The 22,078-nt window shown below is 35.2% G+C and overlaps 1 protein-coding gene across 2 annotated transcripts in view; it reads right to left on the bottom strand.

Moving 5' to 3' along the window:
- Nucleotides 1-450: 450 nt before the first annotated feature.
- Nucleotides 451-22,078, bottom strand: part of KPNA3 (karyopherin subunit alpha 3) — a 69,597-nt gene continuing 47,969 nt past the window's right edge. The window contains exons 10-17 of one of the 2 annotated variants that reach the window (XM_069467272.1): nt 21,309-21,353; nt 10,830-10,961; nt 9,759-9,887; nt 6,525-6,629; nt 6,356-6,427; nt 5,824-5,986; nt 3,505-3,599; nt 451-3,031 (exon numbers count right to left, since the gene is read on the bottom strand). In XM_069467272.1, coding sequence (XP_069323373.1) covers nt 2,933-3,031; nt 3,505-3,599; nt 5,824-5,986; nt 6,356-6,427; nt 6,525-6,629; nt 9,759-9,887; nt 10,830-10,961; nt 21,309-21,353 — 840 coding nt within the window. In that variant the 3' untranslated portion in view covers nt 451-2,932. The remainder of the gene's footprint in view (nt 3,032-3,504; nt 3,600-5,823; nt 5,987-6,355; nt 6,428-6,524; nt 6,630-9,758; nt 9,888-10,829; nt 10,962-21,308; nt 21,354-22,078) is intronic. The other variant, XM_069467273.1, reaches the window with a different exon arrangement.

Below are 22,078 nucleotides of genomic sequence, written 5' to 3'. Positions count from 1 at the left end.
GAGGCAGAGTCTGGAGTGATGCAGCTGCAAGCCGAGGAACGCCAAGGACTGCCAGTAACCACCAGAAGCTAGAAAGAGGCAAGGAAGTATCCTCCCCACGAAAGCCTTCAGGAGAGTCTGGCCCAGCCATCACCTTGATTTCAGAATTCTGGCCTCCAGAACTGCATGAAAATAAATTGCTATTGTCTGAAACCACCTGGTTTGTGGTACTTTGTTACAGCAGCTTAGGAAATTCATAGATTTTGATACTTCTTATTTGCCACAAAATACTTTCAAATCTAGCAGTTACTGGTCATCCTGATTTGTTTTAGTGGGAAAGAGATATTAAAATACAGTAAAAGAGTAATTCATGATTCACTTCCATTGTGGTTGATTTTTGAAAAATAATTCCAAATTTAACCAAAACAAAGCTGAGTAATTAAGTTATTTTCAGAAATAAGTCTTTCAATGTTTTACCATATTTGATAGCAGCTTTTTTTATTGGTTACAAAACCTAAGCCCATATACAAAATTAGGAACACATTTAGATGCCTCTTTTGAAAGAACGTTTTAGTCTTTTTTAACTGAGTTTAAAAAAAATAAAAACAATGCGATTTTTAAACACTGTTTTGAAAACTTAAAAGTGCAGCAATATACTTAGTTTCCTTTGTTGATGAAATGGTGCAATTCCAATTCAAAACTGGTAAGGTCACAACAAATTGAATCAAGCAAATGCATACATGTGTCTGCACTACTTGATGCTAATGTTCACTTATATGTTAGTTTGCACTTTAAAACACAAGAGGAAATAGGAATCGTCACAGTAGAGGCCCAATTTTAATCTTAATGTGTGGAAATTTTAAAAGGTAACTGTCAGTTAACTATGGAGAATCCAGAAGAAACTAAACTAGAAGGGGTACAATTCACAATATCAAGAAGATTTGGACTTTAAGGGTTTCATCGAAGTTTGTGACCTTAATTAGCTTTGACTTTGTTATTCCTACTTTTAGTGAACACCACACAGTTTCAAAAATTTAGACTACATTGTCTGAACAGGATGCAGTTACCGTATGAAGCTTGAACTCAAAATTTGGATAAAGAAAAAAAGGCACAATGAACTTCAACTCAATTTTATGTGCACAAGAGTTGAAAAATCTGAGCCACCTTAAAGAGAAATTGATTCTAAAATTTATAAAACCTATAAATAATCAGAGGCCAAACTGCTATATTAAAACAGATTCTCTAGCAAGTAAAAATCTTGCAGTTTAAACATACGCTTGTATCTATTTTAGATACAAGACAAAACTCACTCTTTAAAGTGGCTCCACCTTGGCAGATACAAATATTTGTAATGAATGTACACCTGCTATGTGTTGTTTATCAGTGAAAACACCCCAGCTGATTCACAAAGGTCTGATGGCATCTGTCTCATCTTCATCACAGTAAATACACCCCTCATCGGATAACTAAGTTAGTTTAGATTTTCTACCCCTTCACATCAATGCATTGGGAAATTACACCCAGTAAACAAGAGCAACAAAACCATTTCTGTGACGGCACAAATTATTTAGTTTAAAAATTTTCAAATCCATATTCTTTCAATAGTAACTGGGTCAGACAATTTACCAAAAGCAATGACTTTACACAGTAAGACCAGATTTTGCAGAATTAATTAAATATCACTGCAAATCAGGTTTATGTTAAATAACTGCAGATAACTTCTCTACACAGATCCCTGTCTGAATCTTTTAATATGTAAAGATGCTGTTAGAGTAGGATCTGAATTAACTTTCCCAATACTCAAAGAATGAAGTCTTATGACACTTCTAAATAGTTGCTGGTTTGTTGCCAACCACATTATCAAAAGCACTGGTTACTAAGTAAAAAATATTTTAAGACTAAATTACAGTAAACATGAAAGCTCCACAGTTTAAACCCAATATAAATCAACCATATCCAATTATCAAATTAAAACAAAAAAAATTAACTCCTGAAAGCTGAAAGCAAGATTTTTTTTTTTTTTTTTAAACATCACCAATGGGTATTTTAGACCTTTGCAGGTTTTTTTGGCTTTTTTTTTTTTTTTTTTGCTTTTTTTCCTTTATAGTCAGGGACTCTTGCTTTCAACTTAAACAGAAGTTCAAGTCCGTAACAGGTTGCAGCTCAGGTAAAATACCATGCACAGCATTTGATTACTTCAAAACAGCAGGAACACACAGGCTGAAGTGAGTGGTCAAATAGGACTTGCTGTTCTCAAAAATTAAGTATAATGGCAAAAGCATTACCATCCATCCATATCTAAAGTTCTCCCTCCAACCCTGGCTTCTGAGGCAGATAATAAACACATCAATTACTGGTAGATGAAGTACAGTTTTTTAAAACTTATCTGTTTAATCAATAACCAAGTTTCTTAAGTTATGTTTTTTGTGTCAGTTCCACCAATGAAAATCATTTGGCTTGTACTTTAAAATCTATTCTTCCACATATAGAATATGAAAATATGTTTGTGGAGGACAATGATGGAGGCTCAGATCACACTGCACCTCTTTAGTCTTCCAATGTGTATATGCATCACACCAAAGTGTCTTGATCCACAGCGCACCATTTTCCAAAGGAGTATCAGTGGGCAGCTGGCATGCCACCACTATGGAATATTCTAAACTGGAGACTGCAGTTGTCAGCCTGTGGCACCAGGGAACAGGGAAAAATAGGGTAGTTGAGATTGTTAAGGAGAATTCTAAAACAGTTTAGGAAATCATGCATATGCATTTACAGTCCATGTGATAGTGACTTTTGGCAACTGCAAAGTGACTGAGACATGGCTTGCTTTAGAAGCATCAAAACGAAGAGGCATGTGTGTTTTGGAGCCTTTTGTTGCTGTTGTTCTTATCATTTGGTAGCCATCTGGTGGTGCTTCATATTGATGTGGGAAAGATGCTGCACTCAACTGAACTTAAAAATTAAATTCTTTTGTTTGAAGGTTGGCTGTTGGGTCAAAATTGTAAGTACCTCCTTGTGTTGCTTCAGGAATGAGGCTGGGATCTTCATCGATCTATAAAAAGAAAAAAACCGCTATTATGTTATGATACTATACATTATGGCATAAGCTGAATTGATCTTTTACCTCATAGAAGAGAATTCTGTATGAATGTTTTAATAACCCAAAAATAATTGGGTCAATCAGTAATAATTTTATTAAGAAATTTAACAATTTAAAATTGAACACACGTTTAAAAACTGCCCCTTTCTTGTTTGTATCTGTAGATTTATTTAACCTAGCTGAACATGTATCATTTATATAATTACTATTTCTCCCCAGTTAATAGATTACAAATCAAACAAGAAGTGTTTCACAATTTTACCTTATAATGAAGTGTCAAAGTATTTAAGAGAAGTGACTGATGGAGTATCTAATAGAAATATGATACAAACTTAATTCACATTAATAAAAGGAAAACTCTCAATTAATTTACATTATGTATAGGTTTTAATTTACATGTAGACACACCATATTTTTATACTTACATCATCACCAGAGAAATACTGATCTATGATTTCAAATGCTAATTTATATATGTCTTCATTTTCATGTTGCTGCAAAACTTCAATTTTCTCCAAACCTGATAAAAATAAAGTAATCAAAATAACTAAATAATTCATAAGGAGATACCAGTGAAAACTGCTCATTTTAATCATGGAGAAATCCTAAGGAAGTCAGGACACCTTGCTCCCTCACCTAAAATGATAATGGAACCAGAATCCCACTAATTTTTTCCTCCTTAGATGCCCTTGAGGAGTCCTGGTCTCTGACGCAGGCAGTCTTAAAAAAACACCTAAACACTCCACTTGACAGACGAGGAAGCTGTGGCACAGACATGTAAAGGGTTTTATTTCAAGTTACAGGACAAATTAGTGACAGTACTGAACTGGAATCTCCCCAGATTGTTTTAATAGAATCATGCTGTCTAATATAGTGATTTTTATCTTTCTCTGTTTTCCAAATGTCATTACTTTTATATAATTGCAAAACTAAGTTTTTAGAAACTTAATGACTAACTGGTATTAACAGAAGATAAAGCTTTAAATTTTGAACAACTTTCTTTAAAAAAAGTAAATAGGGGTCTATCGCCTACAGCCACAATGAACTTGGGGAAATAATTTTTCAGAACAGTAATCACAGAATGCCTTCATTTACATTTCCAATATATTTACTCCATGCATCATATGCATGTTTATAAATTTCAAACCTTAACAATATTCTTCCTTGAAATGTCTTTTTGACATTATTTTGAAAGAGTTGCCTTTTTCCTTTATATAGTAATGAACAAACCAGAAAAATGGGAAAATAGGTGTCAAAGATATGCATGTAAAGTGCCTTATAAAATTACAAAATACTAAGTAAATATGTACCCTAATTATTACTTCCATAGACAGAAGCAACTATATTAATAAATAGCTGAAGAGTAACAGTTCTCTAAGTTGCTCAAACTAACAGGGCTAAGTTACAAACCTAACTATAATGCTAAAATTTAATTATCTTAAAAAGTAAAACATTGTAAAACCAGAATTAGCAAAGAATTAACAGTAAGAATATACGGATTTTAATTTTGCTTCTATCACTACCTACTTCTGTGACCTTGGACAAGAATCCTTAAAATCTTTGGGATAATTTCTTCTTGTTATTAAGAAATCCTTCTAGTATGAGTATGCTACAATGCTATCACATTTGTTTTCTCTTAAAAAAAAAATAAACCAAGTAGAATATTCATACAAAGTAGTCAATAAAATATAAAAAATAAAACATGATATTATGGCAAACTAATTTAAAGTTTGGACATGTTAATACAAATTGAATAGGTGCCTTTTAAAATAGAATTTTAGGCTGAGTGTGGTGGCTTAGGCCTGTAATCCTAGCACTTTGGGAGGCCTAGGCAGGCAGATCACTCAAGCCCAGGAGTTTGAGACAAGTCTGGGCAACATAATGAGATCTCTCTCTCTATAAAAAATTAAAGAAGAAAAGAATTTAAAAATTAGCTGGGCATGGGTGTCACCTGCCTATAGTCGAGAGGCTGAGGCAGGAGGATGGCTTGAGCCCAGAAGTTCAAGGTTGCAGTGGGCTATGATCATGCCACTGCACACCAGCCTGGGCAATAGGGCAAGACCCTGTCTCAAAAAATAAACAAATAAAAAATAAAAAAATAGAATTAAAAAATATATGTTTCATATGTAATTACCAGAGAAATGACGATACAGTATTTCAAATCACAGTTCTTTCTCATTAAAATTTCAAAGCAGCTTCTGTATTAACTTCAGCATACAGTTGTGGCAGTCATAAGAACCATTACAACTGATAGGACTGAAACAAAATTATCAAGATGACTCAGAAATCATTAACCTTTTCCAACAATCTGAAATAGTATTTCCCAAAGTGGGGTCTACAGAATCAAATAACAGGTACAACCTTAAAAAAAGGGTTTCACTGTCAAGGAGTCTGAGAAATGCTGGATTAAACAAAGATTTTAAATTTTAAATGTATCTATGGTAGTGGTTCTATAGGCTTTTAATTTGCTCTCATGCATCATGACTTCAAGAGAGGTATTAGGTTAGCAATATCAATCTCTAGGAAGGCTACAGAGTAACTTTCACAATCAGTTTTTGCCAAGTATGGACTGTCTTCTGGAAAATCCTCTTAGAATACGCATGTAGCAAAAAAAGAATAGCAACATATTGTAATCATTTTAACAACATATCCTAATAATTTTCTTTCTAATAATTGACTTTAAAGAACTAATGTTTCAGAATTCCAGGGGCTCAACCACTTTTCTCCAATCAATCCATTCTTACCTCCACATTCCTCTATTATTTCAGCTATTGTGCTTGCTTCCTCACCAGCCATTATCAGAATGTTTTTTAGGCCATCTAGAACCACCTGAACCACTTGAGAATCTTTTACTGACAGTAAATTACAGAACGGTGGTATTACATTCTGTTGTACCAGGTACTCAACCTAGAAAACAAAAGAGAAGAAATATTTTTATTTATATAATTATCTTTTCCCTAGCTGGGCACAGTGGCTCATGCCTATAGTCCCAGCTACTCAGGAAGCCTGAGACAGGAGGATTGCCTGAGCCCAGGAGTTCGTTCCAGGCTGTAGCACATTATGACTGTGCCTGTGAATAGCCACTGCACTTCAGCCGAGACAACAGAGTGAAACCTTGTCTCTTTAAAAAAAAACAAACAAATAAACAGAATAATAATCTTTTCCCCAAAAAGAACACAGTACAGAGCTTAAAAACAATCAGCAATTACTAAACATGAGAATAATGTACTTTCCAATAATAACAATCATGACAGTTAACAGTTTTTTCAAACTCACCTGATCTTTTCTGCCACTTATTGTTAAGTTGCTGATTGCCCAAGCAGCTTCTTTTTGTGTTCCAAAGTCTCCCTGAAGGTTAAAAATGAAATCATAAAATAAATTCTCTATCCAAAAAGTCTTGGTTATAACAGATTAATAGACATAATGAATTTATAACATGACTGACCTTAGCAAGTTGATGAATAATCATAGGGATTAATCCAGCATCTATTACAGCTTGAACTTGTTGCTGGTTGCCTGCTGTTATGTTGGAAAGGAACCACACTGCTTCCTATAATTAAACAAAATACAAGGCATCTTTATTTGAAAAATTATGTCTTTAATGCTTTTATATTGGCCGGGCGCGGTGGCTCATGCCTGTAATCCTAGCACTCTGGGAGGCTGAGGTGGGCAGATCATTTGAGTTCAGCAGTTCGAGACCAGCCTGAGCAAGAGCGAGACCCCGTCTCTACTAAAAAAGAAATTAGCTGGACAACTAAAAACATATAGAAAAAATTAGCTGGGCATGGTGGCGCATGCCTGTAGTCCCAGCTACTCGGGAGCCTGAGGCAGAAGGATTGCCTGAGCTTAGGAATTTGAAGTTGCTGTGAGCTAGGCTGATGCCACAGCACTCTAGCCCAGGCAACAGACCGAGACCCTGTCTCAAAAAAAAAAAAAAGCTTTTATATTTTATTTTTAACATATTTTATATATACAATAAAATCACTTGAGTTGTGTTTAAGAGATTGCATCTAATGTGTGATTAGGTTATATAAAATCTCCCATTTAAACAAGTTATAAGGAAACTTCCATTCATAATATTTGGGCCCGATTAACCTGGCACTTATCCATTCAAAAATATATTAATATAAGCCTACTATAAACTAGGATTTATTCTAGGCAATAGCGATACAGAAGTGAACAAAACAGACAAAAATCTTTATTCATGGAACTTATATTTCTGTATATTAGCTCTCTCTAAAAGTCAGGTAGAAATAAATATATGACTGAATCCTCTAACCTTAAAGGATTTATAAGCCAGAAACAAGTTTAGTGACCTGTTTACAAATTAATGTCAAATGTGTACCTTCCTCCTTCATAACTGAAAGAGTTACATACTGTAAATTTATTTTGCCATTCAACTGTGGTAACATTAATAAATGGTGAATCTTTGTTTATAGTATATGGGTGTCCATTATACTGTTCCTGCAAAATTTTTGCAGGTTTAAAATTTTTCAAAAATGTTGAGGGAAAAAAACCAAGTTGGTCACTTCTATTTCCAGAGTTCCATGATGAGTCTCAAACTGCAAATAATAAATTCACAAAGCAAAAAACTTTTGCAGCAACTAACTATTTGGTGAAGCTGAGAAGGTATCTATAATATATCAACTTTTCCTCTCCCCATGAAACCTTCACTTAAGAGCATAGTGCATCACAGGCCGGAGCCTCTCTCTCCACACTTCTGGCCAGCTGCCTTACTTCTCAGCTGTTTCCAATTATGGAACTCATTCAGCTACAAAAATCACCTATATTACTCAAATTTCTACAGTAAAAGTAACTGGCCCAGAGTCTGAAAGTCTCTGGCTTTTTTCTCTTCAATGGAACAAATGTGCCCATAAAATGTGATTTTTGACAACATACTTTTCTATAATAACCCAATAGTCAAATTATACTCAAGCAACCACATAAATAAAGTTATGACATAGAAGAAGAAATGATCAATTCTGCTGGATTTAGGGGATGATAGCATTTTAGGCAGATAAAACTGCATTAACTGCCGAGCAAGGTGGCTCATGCCTATAATCCCAGAACTTTGGGAGGCAGAGGCAGGAGCATCCCTTGAGCTCAGGAGTTGGAGACTAGCAAGAGAGACACTCCGTCTCTACTAAAAATAGAAAAAATCAGCCAGGTGTGGTGGTGCATGCCTGTAGTCCCAGCTACTTGGGAGGCTGAGACAGGAGGATCCCTTGAGCCCAGGAGTTTGAGGATGCAGTGAACTATGATGATGCCACTGCACTCTAACCAGGGCAACAAAGCAAGACTGCCTCCAAAACAAAACAAAAACAAAACAACAACAAAAACCCCACATTAAACTAAATGCAAATTAAAACCACAATGAGATACCACTTCACATCTACTAGCAGGTTTACAATAATAATTTTTTAAAAATGGAAAATAAGTGTTAGCAAGGATGTGGAGAAATCAGGATCTTCATACATTCATTGCTGGTGGGAATGTAAAATAGTACAACTGCTATGGAAAACAGTTTGGTGGTTCTTCAAAAAGCTAAATACAGAAGACCATACAACCCATCAATGCTACTTCCACTTGTACACCCAAAGAAATTGAAAGCAGGAACTCAAACAGATATTTGTATGCCAATGTTCATTGCATCATTATCCATAATAACCAAAAGGTAAAAACAACCCAAGTGTCCATCAACAGGTGAGTGGATAAACAAACTGTGGTATATACATACAATGGAATATTTATTCAGCCATAAAAAGAATGAAGTTCTGATACATGCCTCAAAATGGATGAACCTTGAAAATATGCTATGTGAAATAAGCCAGAAATAAAAAGACAAGTACTTAAGTACATCTTACACAATTAATAAGTTTGCCTATCAAGTTTAAAATCTTTAAAAGAGCAATTTTTTTTTTTTTTTTTGAGACAGAGTCTCGCTCTGTTGCCCAGGCTAGAGTGAGTGCCGTGGCGTCAGCCTAGCTCACAGCAACCTCAAACTCCTGGGCTCAAGCAATTCTTCTGCCTCAGCCTCCCAAGTAGCTGGGACTACAGGCATGTGCCACCATGCCCGGCTAATTTTTTCTATATATATTTTTAGTTGGCCAGATAATTTCTTTCTATTTTTAGTAGAGACGGGATCTTGCTCTTGCTCAGGCTGGTCTCGAACTCCTGACCTCAAGCGATCCACCCGCCTCGGCCTCCCAGAGTGCTAGGATTACAGGCGTGAGCCACCGCGCCCAGACTTTTAGAGCAATTTTTTATGATCATTGAATTTAGCCACCACTTCATCTTTAGGTCCAATCTAATTTTGTAGGGAGATTAAAGTAAATTATAACCTGTTTGTTTAAAAAAGATACCAGCCATGCAAGTGGCAGATTTTGTATGCACCTTCTCCTAGTGGCTATGAATTTAATGGCTGTTGTTACAGCTCAGTCTATTCAAATAAAAACATATGTAGTCTAAAAATATTCTGTGATGTTCAGGATGGCACTTAAAGGAAGCAATTAAAAGTTGACACAAAACAATCATAGGGGTGATTTAAAATATTCCTCATCCTCACTGCAGTGGTGTGGAAGAAAATCACAAATAAGCAGGAATAGAAACAAGGGGACAGTTAAAATTGAAGTAAAGAAAGAGAAAGAACAAACTATGATTAGGACATTATTTGTCTTACCTTATTTATCTTCTCTTTTGGGTGTGATAAGAGATTTGGGAAGTGTGACAGGACATCACAATTGAGAACAACCTGGGTCTGCTCATCGGTGCCAGTTACTATGTTGCCAACTGCTCTGAGTGCTGCTGTCTAGGGCGGGTAATAAAATGTTTTCTATTAGGTTTATTTGCTTATATCAAACTGATTCTATATTTTTCATAATCCTGAGAAAATATAAAAATGCAAGGAGTGAATCATTAACACTTATTTTATCCTTACACAAAGCATTAAGCAGACAGAAAGCAATTCTCAATTTTAAACAATAGACTCTTGTGAAAAATTGGAACTTTATGGAAAAATTGTTGGAAAAAAGATTCAAAAAATAAGAGGAAATTAAAAAACATAAAGTCCCATTTTTTAACAACTATTTTAATCCATTACTAAATTGGCACCATAGAAATATTTTAATAAAGGCCTGGAATAGGCGTGCATTTCCATCTAGCAAGTCACCTTGGCAGAAGCAGGATGAACAGCTCTATTGACTACCTACACCTAATTAGAGTGGGGGAAGACAAAGCAAGAGTACAGTCAGAAGAGGCTAACTGTAATTATCTGGGGGAAAGAAAATGAGTCTTAAACTAAATCAGTGGCCCTAGATAGATAAGGAGAGATGGATTTGAAAGCTATATAAGAATAATTGAAAAGATTTTGTAATGAAATAGCAACTGAAAGGAGGAATCAAGGTTTCTGGCTTCAACCACATTGCCCACTGCAAAGGGATAAGGAAGAAAAGCAGGTTTGTGGGAGAAGATTGTTTCTTTTTTTTCTGGTTGAAATGACAATGGAATGCCTGAAGGAGTTCTTAGAAGGTATGTCTAAAGGGTCAAGAACATCTATCTACATGGGTCTGACACTCAGCAAAGAATCTGGGTGAGATAAAGATTTGGAAATCAATAAAATTAGGCTCAGGAGACTAGCAGGAGAAATATGGAGAATAAGCACTTATAGACAGAATTGAAGCCTGGTTGTACAAGTTAACTTGTTATAGCAAACACAATTCTATACAAATAAGAAAAATTTAAAAATACTTACTTGAACTTTTACTTCCTGGTGGCTCAGAAGGGGCACAAGAAATGGCACAACCCCTGAATCAATAACCATCTGTATCTGCTCGTTACCTCCATCTGTCAAGTAGGACAGAGCCCAAACAGTATCTACAAGAATCTACAGGAAATAAAAAATAACCAGTGTACATATTTGTTTGAATGCTTACCTCAGGAGTGGTGACAGAAAAAGTACCAAAGTTTACGTTTGAGCTTAGTGGCAAAGACATCTGCTTACCTGATTAATCTATTAACTAGCAGGTACCTTATCTTTCTCTCAATGCCTATCTCAGATCACTCTTCACAAAAACGAGACACTGAAGTCTGGAACAACTTCTATCCAGATTTTTACATTTATGTATCAGATAGATAATTTTAAAACAGGCAAAAAAGTAATTCTCCCTGTCCTCACAAATTAGGTACCTAAAAATCACATGGAAACACTATTTACAGAATGAGGCCAATATACCATGTTGCTTCAAGTCTAAAAGAGACCAAAAAGATCATCGGTCTACTCTACTGGTTTTCAAAAATACTTAGTAACACAATTTTTCAGACTACTAAAGTAAGCAGATAAAAGAAATGATTTGGCACTTTAACTTAATTTGAGGAAAAAAATTATTTGCAAATCCCTTGAAATATGTTCCCAACTGAAAAGCATGGAGTATAAACCATGCCCTGTGCCATACTAATTTTGCAAATACATAAAAGAAAACAGGCTCAGAGACTTGGTGATTCATTCAAGGTCAAAGAGCTTATATGTGGCTTTCCTTGTGTTACCACAGAGGAAATTTCATGTGATATCCAGAGATGTGTCCTATTAGATTATCCAAATTATAGAGATATCTTGTTGCCCTATAACAATAGCAGGCACCTGAATTCACACATCCTTCAAAAAAGCATATAGATGAATAAGAAGAGCAGATAAAATGACGTATTAACCCACACCTTCAGCATTACTAGGAGTCAGAGAACACTAAAAGCGTCCAATTACCTGTAAGAAGAGAAAAAATTCAATTACAGCTTCTGTCTGGATCTCTTGCCCCAAGACCGTGTGAAAGAGACTTCAGAGAAGAGAAGAGGGGTGTCTACTTTGGTGGGACAGAGACCACATGGCCAAAAAGCCTAAAATATTAACTCTTTGAACCTTTACAGAAAAGTTTACTGATCCCTTAACTAGAGCATGTAATTTATTCATTGAACAGATGACTGAGAAAACCTGGGCAAAAGGAGTAATAATGAGCATTTGATATATTTCATTGTAGGTAAAGAACTAGGACAAATGTGGGGATAAAGAGAAGAGTAACTTGTAAATGTCACATGTTCTGGGAAAATAGAAATATTCCAACTTCAAAAATTAGAGGACAGAAGCTGTGCCTGAGAGCTGAGCCCATCTACCACCCACCAAGGCAGTGAAGAGGCCTCCCTGCTGGAGGTGTCTAGAGATGCCATGTGTGGAAACAAAGCCTGGCTACCACCCAGTATGGTAGTATGAGGTAACAAGATTTACACAGAAACCAGTCTCACAGCATAACACCCCAAATGTGCAGGCTACAACTGAAAATAACTCATCATACCAAGAACCAGGAAAATCTCAACTCAAAAAAGAGAAAAGATAGTGAACAGATGCCAACACTGAGATGACACAGATACTGGAATTATCTGACAAGGACTTGACAAAGATTTTAAAGTAACTATCATACAAATGTATAAGTGAACAATTGTGAACACATTTGAAACAAATTAAAAATATATAGGAAGTTTCAGCAGGAAAAAAAGACACGCAGTAGGGGGGAAAAAATCAATGAACCCAAAGAAAGATCAATAGAAATCATCCAATCTGAATAACAGAAAAAAAAAGATTAGAATATTGGAATGAACAGAGAGCCTCAGGAACTTGTAGCCCAATTGCAATACATCTAACATATGTGTCATCAGAATCCCTACAAGGAGAGGTGGAGCTGAAAAAAACATTTGAAGAAATAATGGTGGAAAACGTCCTAAATTTGGCAAAAGACATAAGCCTATAGACTCAAAAATGGGAGGATAAGGCGAGAGAAAAGAAAATAGAATAAGCTCACGCATCACTGTACAAGTAATAGAGTCAAAAAATACTATTTAAAACTGTCAAAACAGACAGTAAAAAAGAAAAGGGCATTTAAAAGGTATTGAAATAATAGGTATAAAGGTAACCACTAGAACAAAAATACAAACCTTCCCAAATGCCAAAAGAAATTTTAAAAAGAGAAAAGCATACTAAGCAGAGAATAAAAACACACAGAAATTATTACACAAAATAACATTAGAGAGTTGAAACCAAATAAATCATTCATATCAATCTATGTGAATAGGCTTAACTCACCTATAATAAGTAAAAGATTTTGAAATTGGCTCTGAAAACAAAACCCAACTTTATGCTTATATACAAGAGACAGACCTAAAGTAATCTGGAAAGGCTAAAAATAAAGGGATGAGCAAAGGTATCTTAAATTAATAATAAAAAGAAAGTAGGGGCTGCAATCCTGCTAACAGACCAATAGGCTAAAAAGCATTATAAAAAAGAAATAAAGATACTTTATGAAGTTAAATCCCATAATGTATAATAAAGATACAATAGCTATAATCATCTATTCACCAAATAATCCTGTAATCAGTGTTATAAAGCAGATAATAAGACACAAGAAAAATATATAAAAACATGCTAAAAATGAGAGGTTTTAACACACTACTGTCAGTATAAGGGAGATCAAGTAGACAAAAAATAAAGATATAAATCTTGTATTGAACTTTATACCCTGATAATGAATAATATAACTTGCATATGAAGCACAAAAATCATATTAGGCCCAAAGAAAACATTAGTAAATTATATAAATCAGAAGTATTACAAACCTATCACAAGACAATAAAAGTAGATATTAATAAAATAAAAACCAAAAAGGACTTTTTATATAGAGATTTAATAACTTATATTAAACAGCTCTTAGGGAAAATAATTCCAAAAAAATTATACAATTTCTAAAAAATTATAACAAAAACACCACCTATTAGAATCTATAAGATTTATCTAAAACAGTGATCAAAGGAAAATTAAAAGCCTTAAAAATTTAAACAAATTTGCCCAAATCCACAGAATGCCCAATATCAAGACTGACTGAACCATAATGTAAACTATGGATTTGGGGTGATTATGATGTGTCAATGAAAAATACAAAGTAATGAGCTAAAGAACAGAAAAACCATCCATCTAACTAATAAACTGAAACCCTGGTTCTCTGAAAAAATTAAAAAAGAAAAAGTCCTAGCTAACTTAGAAAAAAGGGGAAGGAAGCACAAATATACAAAATGAGAAATGATAAAGAAAATAACCCTTGAAACAATAAATTAAAATAAAAAAAACTATATAGAGACTATTCTGTATACTTACATGCAAGTTGAAAATCTAGATGCAATGAATAATTTCCTAGGACAATAGTTTACAAAAATTGGCCTCGGTAGAGACAGCTTAAACAAGCCAACTTCCATGGTGAAAATAGAGAAAATTATCAAGAAACTAGCCCCACAAAAAAAGTACCAAGACTCAAAAGGACTAAAGAGGGAAACTGCCATATCTTCAGAGATCAGACAGACTCAATGCTATAAAAATTGTTCCAGAGCATACAGAAAAGGAAGGAAGCATAACATTAATATCTAAACTTTAATAAAGCAATAAAAGCATAAAAAAATAAAGCATAACTACATAACTTATTATTTATAAATGATTAGTAGCATTATCAACTAATTGTATCAATACAAATAGATATATTAATATTTGCAATATAAATAATACCTAATAGCACAAAAGTTAAACTGTAGATCAGTATCACTTATGTGAGTACTGATGTAAAGCTCTGAAATAAAATATTATTAAATAGAATCACATACCACATTGAGAAAATAACATACAATGATCAAGTAGAATTATTCAAGGAATACAAGGATGGTTCAATTTTAGGAATATCATTAGCATAAGATTTGTTAATAGATTTATGGACAAAAATTAAAGATTATCTCCACAGACACCGAAAAATTCACCCACTCTTGATATAAAACACAAAAATAGGAATTTATAGATACTCCTTTAACATAAAATATCTATAACTCAGAATCTATGTACAACAAAAAAAAAGATTGACAAATTTGATTTTTAAAAAGTTCACATGGCACAACATATCACGAAGACAAAAGACAAACTAGGAAAGTATTTGAAATATGTATCAGAAAGAGCTCATATTCTCAATATATAAAGAACACTTAAAAGCTAAGAAAAAGCAAAATTTGATAGAAAAATGGACAATATGAAGTCTATTTGCAAAGATACAAATAAAAATGGCCCTTAAATGAAATAATGTTCAACTTCACTCATAATAAATGAAATGCAAATTAAAACTGAGATACAGTTTCTCACCTATCAGACAAGCAAAAATTTAAAATGTGACAACACACTCTCTTGGCAAGGATATAAAGAAAGTCACTTTTGTTGCTGCTGTTGGGAAGGCAAAATGACACAACCCCTAAAGCAAAGAATTTGGCACTATGTAACAAAATTACAAATGCATTCACTTTAACCCAGCAATCCCACTTCTAGGAATATACCCTGAAGATATGCTTCCAATAATATGAAAATGCACAAGAATATTCACTGGTATATTATTTGTATTTGCAAAATTCAGGAAATAGCTTAAATGCCTATAGTATGTTTAAATAAACTGTGTCCACAAAACAGGACCCTGTGCAGAATGACATGTTGTCTTGCCCTGTGATGTTTTGGGAGGCTACTTTGTTTTCATTACATGGCCCCTGCTATTAGCAGAAAACCATTTTTTTCTAACTGATATACAGAGGTCTAAAATAATAAAATGTTTAAGGATTCTAGACTAAGATCGGTTATGGTTTTCAGTGAGGTTTCCCATGACAATATCTCAAAGGCTGACGGGGGAAAGTAAACTAGAGCTAGATCTTATTCCCCCTGAAACTGCAGACTCTTGTAGTCTCTAATTTCTGTTTCTAGAGATGGGGTCTCTAAACGTTGCCCAGGCTGGAATCAAACTCCTGGGCTCAAGCAATCTTCCTGCCTCAAGCCTCCCAAGTAGCTGGGACTACAGGCGTGCGCCACCATGCCCAGCTTAATTGTTTTGTTTTGTTTTTCTTAATATGCTGGACCTTCATGGAAATCTTCATTTAAAAAAACTCTTGGCTGGGCATGGTGGCACACCCCTGTAGTCCTAGCTACTTGGGAGGCTGAGGCAGGAGGATCACTTGAGCCCAGGAGATGGAGGCTACAGTGAGCTACGATGGCACCGCTGCACTCAAGCCTGGGTGACACAGTGAGACCCTGTCTGAGAAAAACAAAATAAAACAAAACAAACACCCCTTATAATTCTTTTTTTTTTTTTTTTTTTTTTTTTTTGAGACAGGGTCTCTCTCTGTTGCCCAGGCTAGAGTGAGTGCCGTGGCGTCAGCCTAGCTCACAGCAACCTCAAACTCCTGAGCTCAAGCAATCCTCCTGTCTCAGCCTCCCGAGTAGCTGGGACTACAGGCATGCGCCACTATGCCCGGCTAATTTTTTCTATATATATTTTTAGCTGTCCATATAATTTCTTTCTATTTTTAGTAGAGATGGGGTCTCGCTCTTGCTCAGGCTGGTCTCGAACTCCTGAGCTCAAACGATCCGGCCACCTCGGCCTCCCAGAGTGCTAGGATTACAGGCGTGAGCCACCGCGCCCGGCCAACACCCCTTATAATTCTGAAATTCACAGCACAGGATTATTGGGCCATTCCAGTTACTTCTAACTTTGCTTTCCTTATTTCTTATTATGTGGTTAACAGCTGCCCAATGTCTTTGCTGCTACAAGCAGTGACATTTTACCTGTCACTGTCTTTTCCCATCTGAACTCTTCTACTATTTTAAAATTTCCCTGTCTACTATTCTTTTTTTCTTGGTTTTCCCTTCTTTTTGATTTCTATGCTAAACTACCTGGCTTCTATGGCCACTAATAGTCAATGAGTATATTCTTTTCCTTCTAGTTAATAATCTGATTAATCATGTACCAACAAGGTCTTCAGCAATCCTGGTCTAGTTTAAATATTTTTCACTATTGTGTCTGCTTTTCACTGCTGGAAAACTTTTAAACTTGTTACTTTAGTAATATTTCAGATACTTGAAGACTTCTAGAAAGCTGATCTCTAGACACACAACAAGGGAGAGATACACCCACACATATAGGTATGCATGAGTTTGACAACTCTATAGGGTCAATGTTTTGAACTCACAATTTTCTTGAAATCTTGTGTTATGTGAACCAAAGGAAAATCTCCAGCATTCGAAAGTGTTAAAATAAGGATATGCTCAACTACAAGAGCTTCACTGATTTCTGTCATCTCCAGTAAATATACTAACAAATAATGTTCTGTTAGGCAACATTACTGAAAACTGCTATATATAAGTACAGCATTTTCTAAAAGATTAGATGTCTACAGAATGTCCATGGAACGTTAACATTACACAGGCTTCACAGCCAACTAGAATTAAAGCAAGTTACAATTATGTATTTATACTTAATCCTTATATGCAGTAAAGGGTAACTCAGTGGGCTTTGAGTGCTCAAATCCTGCACATTCCAAAGAAAGGACTGGTCCTTGATCAGGTTCTGTGAGATAATGTCTGAGCTCTCAGAATATCCTGCCTGATAATAATGTCTTTGTATACCTGACAGCTTGGGCTATGCTAGATAGTTTATGCTAATAATGTGATTTATGGCAAACATCTCTTTGTTTTCCCATAGCCTTGGGCCATGCTTTATCAATTTGACCTCTGGGAAGAGCTGGAGACTGAGTAATTAAGGTCAACCGCATGGGCAGTTACTGCCATGTGACTGACCTCTCAATAAAACCCCTGGACACCAAGGTTCAACAGCTCACCTGGCGGACAAACATGTTGTCACACATCATTGTTGGGAGAATTAAGTGCTGTCCATACAACTCCACCGGGAGAGAACAACTGAAAGCTTGTATCTGGTTTCTCCTGAACCCCACCCTTTTTGCCTTTTGTCTTTGTTGATTTTAATCTGTATCCTTTTGCTGTAATAAATTATAAGCATGAGTATAACAGCTTTTGAGTTCTGTGAGTGCCTCTAGCCAATCATCAAACCTTTGGGTGGTCTTAGGGATCCCTGACACACTTATTACTGCCTGTCACCCACAATCAAGCATTAGCAAATAACTAGTCTGCTACAATTGATTTATTTCACTTGTTCCAGCAGTAAAATAAACTAGATTGGTAACAGCTTGATTATCAAAATTGTCTAGGCATCTCAAGCCATGGATAAACAACTATTAAAAAAGGCAAGAAAATCAAATGCTACAGAATGACGGTAGTTGCAAATTAATTTTAAGCAGCAGAGTAACTAGAAAGAAAATGAACACACACTGATTTAATCAGTCCAAATTTTTTCCTCTAGTCCTCAGGGTCAATACTTAGTTTGCTTCTGATACCACACTGGCATATTAAAATCTAAAACCCAGCTAATTGTCTCCCGCATTCTTCTCCAATATTCCAACCCAACTTCTTCTCCAGCATCCTCACTAGTCATCAGCTCACAAATTCTTAACTCATTCCTGTTGCTTTATACCTCTCCCTGCTGGTCTTTTTCCTTTCTGTTGAGACCTACCCTAAAATCAAAGTTAGAAAGCTGGGTATTACTCTTGACTCTTCTTTTTCCTTACCACCCACAGCAAATCCAGCAAATTTATTATCTAAATATGTCTCAAGCCTACCCAAGCCTTTTCATTCCTAATGCTTCAGTCCTAATTTTCTCTCGTCTTTACCACAAAACCACCACCAATATGCCTTCCCAACTTATCTCCACTAAAATCTACACTCCATACACTCATGTAGAATGAGCTATCAATCCAAAATAAGAATTTCACCATTTATTCTTTGGCTCCTTACTGGCTAAATGAAAAGGATATGTGACTCTTAATGTGATATCCAAGACCCTGTATGATCTAGAACCTGCTAAAACTCTGCCTTATATTTCCCCCACTCTGTTTCAGTTCATGCTTCCCAAAACAGCTTTGTTGGTTCTTCTTCCCTTGCTGCCATTGTTCAAATGCGGGGAATTCCTTAGAGTTAAATTTTTAGCCCTCTTTCTGAAACACAGCCTCCCCCCAGGCCATCTTACTTCATAACCATATTTTCATCAACCCTTTAAATAACTGATTAATCCCAAATCTGTATTGTCTTTTGCTTCTTGGAAATACTGTCACCGAGAAACAGGGTCTAAATTCTATTCACTTTCTCTCTTAACACTTCAAATTTTTCTTCCCTTAACCATTCCTATACTTACTGGTACTAGTTCATACTTTCATCAACTTCCTTAAACCTATTATGATAGCCAAACAGGTCTACTTACATTCAAACTTTCCCCACTCCAAACCCTCTATGCCTTTTTAAGTTATCTGTCTGTTACACATAACTTTATCAGTGTATAACAGGTATGTCACTTCTCTATGTAAAAATCTTCAATGACTCTGCAGTCATTATGAGATAAAGTCAAGACTCTTTAACACAGAATTTAAAACTCTGCAAATTAACTCCTTGGCAATGTATTGGATTATCATCTACCTGTATTCTCTAAAACCACCTGCTATTCTCTTGAGTACTTAGTATCATTCCTCGTGTTCCTGAAATGACTCTCTCAACTTAACAAAATCCTACTCATCCCAGTTGTATGACTTCAGACAAATTATTTAACTACCTCCACCTCTTTTACCACATTTGTAGATAATGGAGATAGAGATAATGATACTATCAATGTCACAGGATTTTTGTAAGGATTAAATGGGTTAAACATATGAAAAGTGCTTAAAACAGTGCCTGGCACATTTTAAACTCTCAATAAATGCTTAACTTTGAACATTATCATCTTGACATCTCTGTCACTACTTCCTTCTCCTTATCATGCTCATCTCAAATGTTACTTCTTCGCTAAAGCTTTCTGCTTCGCCAGACAAAATTATCTGTGCTTCCATAATCTAGCACTTCAGTCATTCCTCTATTGCACTTTTTAATTCTTATTTGCTTTCATACCATTTTGTGTGTTTATGTGATCACTGTATGAAAAAGCATAGGTCTTGGACCTGGCTTCAATTCTCAGCTATGGTTCTCACTCATTGTATGACCTTAATAAGATTACTGAGTTTCAATTTCCTTATATGTAAAATCAGAGAATAATATTTTTATATAAGAGTACTGGTATGATAAAAGGAGACAAGAGAAAGAGATCCAGTATATCAAGCTCTTGACAGAAGTTTATTCCTTTTACTCTTTTTACCTGTTGAGGCCTTTCAATGTTGAGGCCTTAAAGGGTAGGGTCTCTCTATGTCTTCTTTATCTTTGAGCTCACAATTCATGGCACAATTCTGGCTTTAAGCGGAACAATCTGTGAGTGTTTGCTAAACTTAACAAATATATCTGTAACTACAGTTTCCTGCCATTAAATACCTATAGTTTTCACATAAACCTGACCAACAGATGATGAAAGCTTTTATTTGCCTGTAATTAATCCCATGATGTTATGGGGGGAAAGTCCTGATGCAAATAGCAGATATTTTGCTTATTCTCCTTTTTTTTTTTTTTTTTTTTGAGACAGAGTCTTGCTTTGCTGCCCAGGCTAGAGTGAGTGCCGTGGCGTCAGCCTAGCTCACAGCAACCTCAAACTCCTGGGCTCAAGCGATCCTACTGCCTCAGCCTCCCAAGTAGCTGGGACTACAGGCATGTGCCACCATGCCCGGCTAATTTTTTCTATATATATTTTTAGTTGGCCAGATCATTTCTTTCTATTTTTAGTAGAGACGGGGTCTTGCTCTTGCTCAGGCTGGTCTCGAACTCCTGACCTCGAGCGATACACCCACCTCAGCCTCCCAGAGTGCTAGGATTACAGGTGTGAGCCACCGCGCGCCCCGCCTTATTCTCCTTTTAATCTTAGGTGTCAGAAAGCTAAGAACTAAACTTTGCATTCATTAGCAACAACTGAACTTTTTATAATTTTACTTCTTTCTTTTAAGATATTATCTTATATCTTTTAAGTCACTTTATATCCATTTTGAAAATAGGACAGTATATAAATAAATGTCTTACTTAATGTTAGTGACATTTCAAGCTAATATGCCACAAACAAAAAGTGACTTTAGTTACCTTTAAAAGATTTCATCCTAAGAGCTTAAAGTCCTAAAATAAGCTAGAGAAATGTGATTCAGTTTTTACATATGAACTATATTGACTTGGAAGAATGGAAGCAAAGATGCATTTTCTTCATCCCAATGATAAATTACACACCACTTTGGCATACACACACATACACACACGTATGTTCACACCTTCACTAACTTTCTTAAACCTATTAGATAAAGCTTCTGCTTTACTTACGTTTATGTCTGTATGGTATATGAGGACACATAAAGCTGGCAAAATCTGAGGAAAGAAGATGAACAATAAGTAACACTACAGTTGACGGATGTCTTTGTAAAAATTAACAACTTTGACACAAAAAGCAGTAAATACTGTTTGTAGGGCAAGAAAGACAATGTTAAATTTGTTTTAATATCTACTAGGAAAATGAAAATCTGATAAATTCAATCTGAAAAACCAAAAGCATATTTCATATGCCCAACTAAAACATCCAGATAAATCTGGCAGAGATTAATGTACCTTAAAATAAAAACATTTGTTTTCAATAACCTTCTTTATGACATATAATGTCAAGTGGAAAAAATGGAGATGCAATTATATAAACAGCTATTTAAGAAAAGCTACTCATAAAACTTCTATCATTGTCTCACTTACCTGCTTAAAGTAAAAGTAAGATTTTAATAAACTACTTAAATCAAATTAACATTTCTGACCTCAGCTTAAGTTAATAAAATTCTATCCAACATGAAGTATAAAGATTCATTTGTTGAATTCAGGCCCCAGAGATCTCTTTAAAATCTACAAGGGAGGGAGAAGGGGGTGGTGGGAATCACACTAAATACCTCTCAATAACAAAAGCTATCAGGTGTTAGAGAAATATATCCATTATAAAAGATACAGAGGCAACAGTTCTTACACAGTTAAGTGAATAAAGTTTATGTAGGACTTTTTAAAACTCAAAAAACTCAGAACCATTTACATATTAAATGTAAACAGAAAGGTTTTTA

This window comes from Eulemur rufifrons, chromosome 4 (assembly GCF_041146395.1).
Source record: "Eulemur rufifrons isolate Redbay chromosome 4, OSU_ERuf_1, whole genome shotgun sequence".
Taxonomy (NCBI): domain Eukaryota; kingdom Metazoa; phylum Chordata; class Mammalia; order Primates; family Lemuridae; genus Eulemur; species Eulemur rufifrons.
This window is presented reverse-complemented; position numbering and strand designations above follow the sequence as displayed.